Source organism: Propithecus coquereli, unplaced genomic scaffold, assembly GCF_000956105.1.
Source record: "Propithecus coquereli isolate 6110/MARCELLA unplaced genomic scaffold, Pcoq_1.0 Scaffold353, whole genome shotgun sequence".
NCBI classification, from domain to species: domain Eukaryota; kingdom Metazoa; phylum Chordata; class Mammalia; order Primates; family Indriidae; genus Propithecus; species Propithecus coquereli.
Genome location: NW_012149208.1, coordinates 936,225 through 938,542, shown reverse-complemented (window position 1 = coordinate 938,542; position 2,318 = coordinate 936,225). Strand labels below are relative to the sequence as shown.

Below are 2,318 nucleotides of genomic sequence, written 5' to 3'. Positions count from 1 at the left end.
TGAGTTTTTTTTTTTTTTTTTTTTTCCCCTTTTTGAGACAGGGTCTCACTCTGTTTCCTGGGCTGGAGTGCAGTGGTGTCATCATAATTCACTACAGCCTCAAACTCTTGGGCTCAAGCGATCCTATTGCCTTGGCCTCCCAAAGTGCTAGGATTACGGGCATGAGCCACCACCGCCTGGCCTCATTCTTTTCTTTTACCCCCCACCTCCAGTTAGATTCTACACTCTTTCCCCATTCTTGCTCTCCTTGTCTTAATTGAGGCCTTAATCATTTATTGCCCAGATTATTACTATACCTGTTTCAGATTGATTCTTTGCTCTGTTGCTTTCCTAACTGTTAGATCCCTCACACTACAGCCAGTGTAACATTTTTCTACTTGCTCCAGTCAGATATCTTGGAGTGACTTCTTTGAGCTGAATTTACTAAATTTCATCAGTGCTAGCTTCAAAATATCTGGATTTTGACACTTAACATCTCTACACCTGCCATTCTGATCTAAGCCATCACTGTTTCTTATCTATATTGCTGTATAGCATCCTATCAGTTTTCTATCCTTTTGCCCTTGCCTCCCTTTGTTTTGTTTGTTCTTCACTCAGTGGCTAGGGTGATATTTTAAAAGCATTAGTGAGATCATGTCACTCCTCTGCTTAAAATCTTCTTAATTGTATCTTTTCATCTTAGAGTAAAAGACAAAGTCCTTATATAATGGCCAATAAGGAGGTCCTTATTGCCCTGCTGTTTCTCTGACCTCATCTCATGGCACTCTGTGTCTCTCATTCTTGAAACCCTAGCCACAGCTGGAATCCTTGCTGTTCCTTGAATGCAACAGTCAAGCTTCCTCCTCAGGGACTTTGCGATTGTTGTCCTTTTTTTTTTTTTTTTTTTAAAGAGACAGGGTCTCTGTCACCTAGGCTGGAGTGCAGTGCAGTGCGTAGCTCACTGCAGCCTGAAACTCCTGGGCTCAAGGATCTTACCTGCTTCAGCCTCCCAAGTAGCTGGCACTACAGGTACATGCCATCACGCCTGGCTAATTTTTTTTTCTTTACTAATTTTTTGGGGGGGAGGAGGGACAGAGTCTTGCTCTGTTGCGTGGGCTAGAGTGCTGTGGGGTCAGCCTAGCTCACAGCAACCTCAAACTCCTGGGCTCAAGCAATCCTCCTGCCTCAGCCTCCCGAGTAGCTGGGATTACAGGCGTGCACCACCACAACCGGCTAATTTTTTTTTCCTATTTCTAGTTGTCTGGCTAATTTTTTTCTATTTTTAGTAGAGACGGGTCTCAGTCTTACTCAGGCTGGTCTTGAACTCCTGGCCTCAAGATATCCTCCTGCCTTGGCCTCCCAGAGTGCTAGGATTACAGATGTGAGCCACAGTACCTGGCTTTGTTGTTTTTGCCTAGAAAGTTCCTCATATATCTACATGGTTCCTTCATCTTCTTCAAGTCCCTGTAATAGATGTCACGTTTATATTCAATATAAATGTATTTTCTGCCTATAGGTGTGCTGTAGCAGAAGGGTTTCTTTCTTTTCCTCCTAAGTTCAAAAAAGTGTATAAAAGCTTCTTTCAGTGTTTAATTTGTCTGCTGAATTCTTTTTGGAAAAAGTATAGTAAATGAACTGTATTAGAAGTGAACTGTATTTGCTGAACTTCATCTTTGACTTTATACTCTGCTAGCCACTACCGGAAGCGATCAGCATCACGGGGACGCTCTGGAAGTCGATCTAGAAGTCGCTCGCCCTCCGACAAAAGAAGTAAACGTGGAGATGACAGACGGTCTAGAAGTAGAGACAGAGATAGAAGGAGAGAGAGATCTCGTAGCAGGGATAAAAGAAGATCTCGGTCAAGGGACAGGAAGCGTCTGAGGTAAGACATTAATTTCCAAAGGGCCAGTGGTAAATTGGGCCTTCTCAGCTAAATTGGGCTTCTTCAAAAGTGTGTTTTGCACCGTAATTTGGTGGCACATTTGTGGGCCCTCTGCTTTATCCCTGGCTTCTCTGATTAGACCCAGAAGGATTTGTCTATAAAGACTCCTCAAACAATTTTAGTTTGGAAACTTTAGGCTGTATTTCCTAAACCCAAAGAGAACCCTTGAAGCCCCCTGAAGGAGGTAAAAAATGAACTAAACTGTGAGGTAATAAGTTTTTCCCCAAGAGAGCTGACCATTGTGTTCATAGTACCTTTTATAACAATAGCATTTTTTTTTTTTTTGAGACAGAGTCTCACTCTGCTGCCCGGGCTAGAGTGCTGTGGCTTCAGCCTAGCTCACAGCAACCTCAGACGCCTGGGCTCAAGCGATCCTCCTGCCTCAGCCTCCCAGGTA

At 43.5% G+C, this 2,318-nt stretch overlaps 1 protein-coding gene across 1 annotated transcript in view; it reads left to right on the top strand.

The window, feature by feature from the left end:
• The window catches only part of LOC105816006, a 25,007-nt gene extending 23,146 nt beyond the window's left edge, over nucleotides 1-1,861 (top strand). The window contains exon 3 of the mRNA XM_012651304.1: nucleotides 1,673-1,861. Coding sequence (XP_012506758.1) covers nucleotides 1,673-1,860 — 188 coding nt within the window. The 3' untranslated portion in view covers nucleotide 1,861. The remainder of the gene's footprint in view (nucleotides 1-1,672) is intronic.
• The last annotated feature ends 457 nt before the right edge of the window (nucleotides 1,862-2,318 follow it).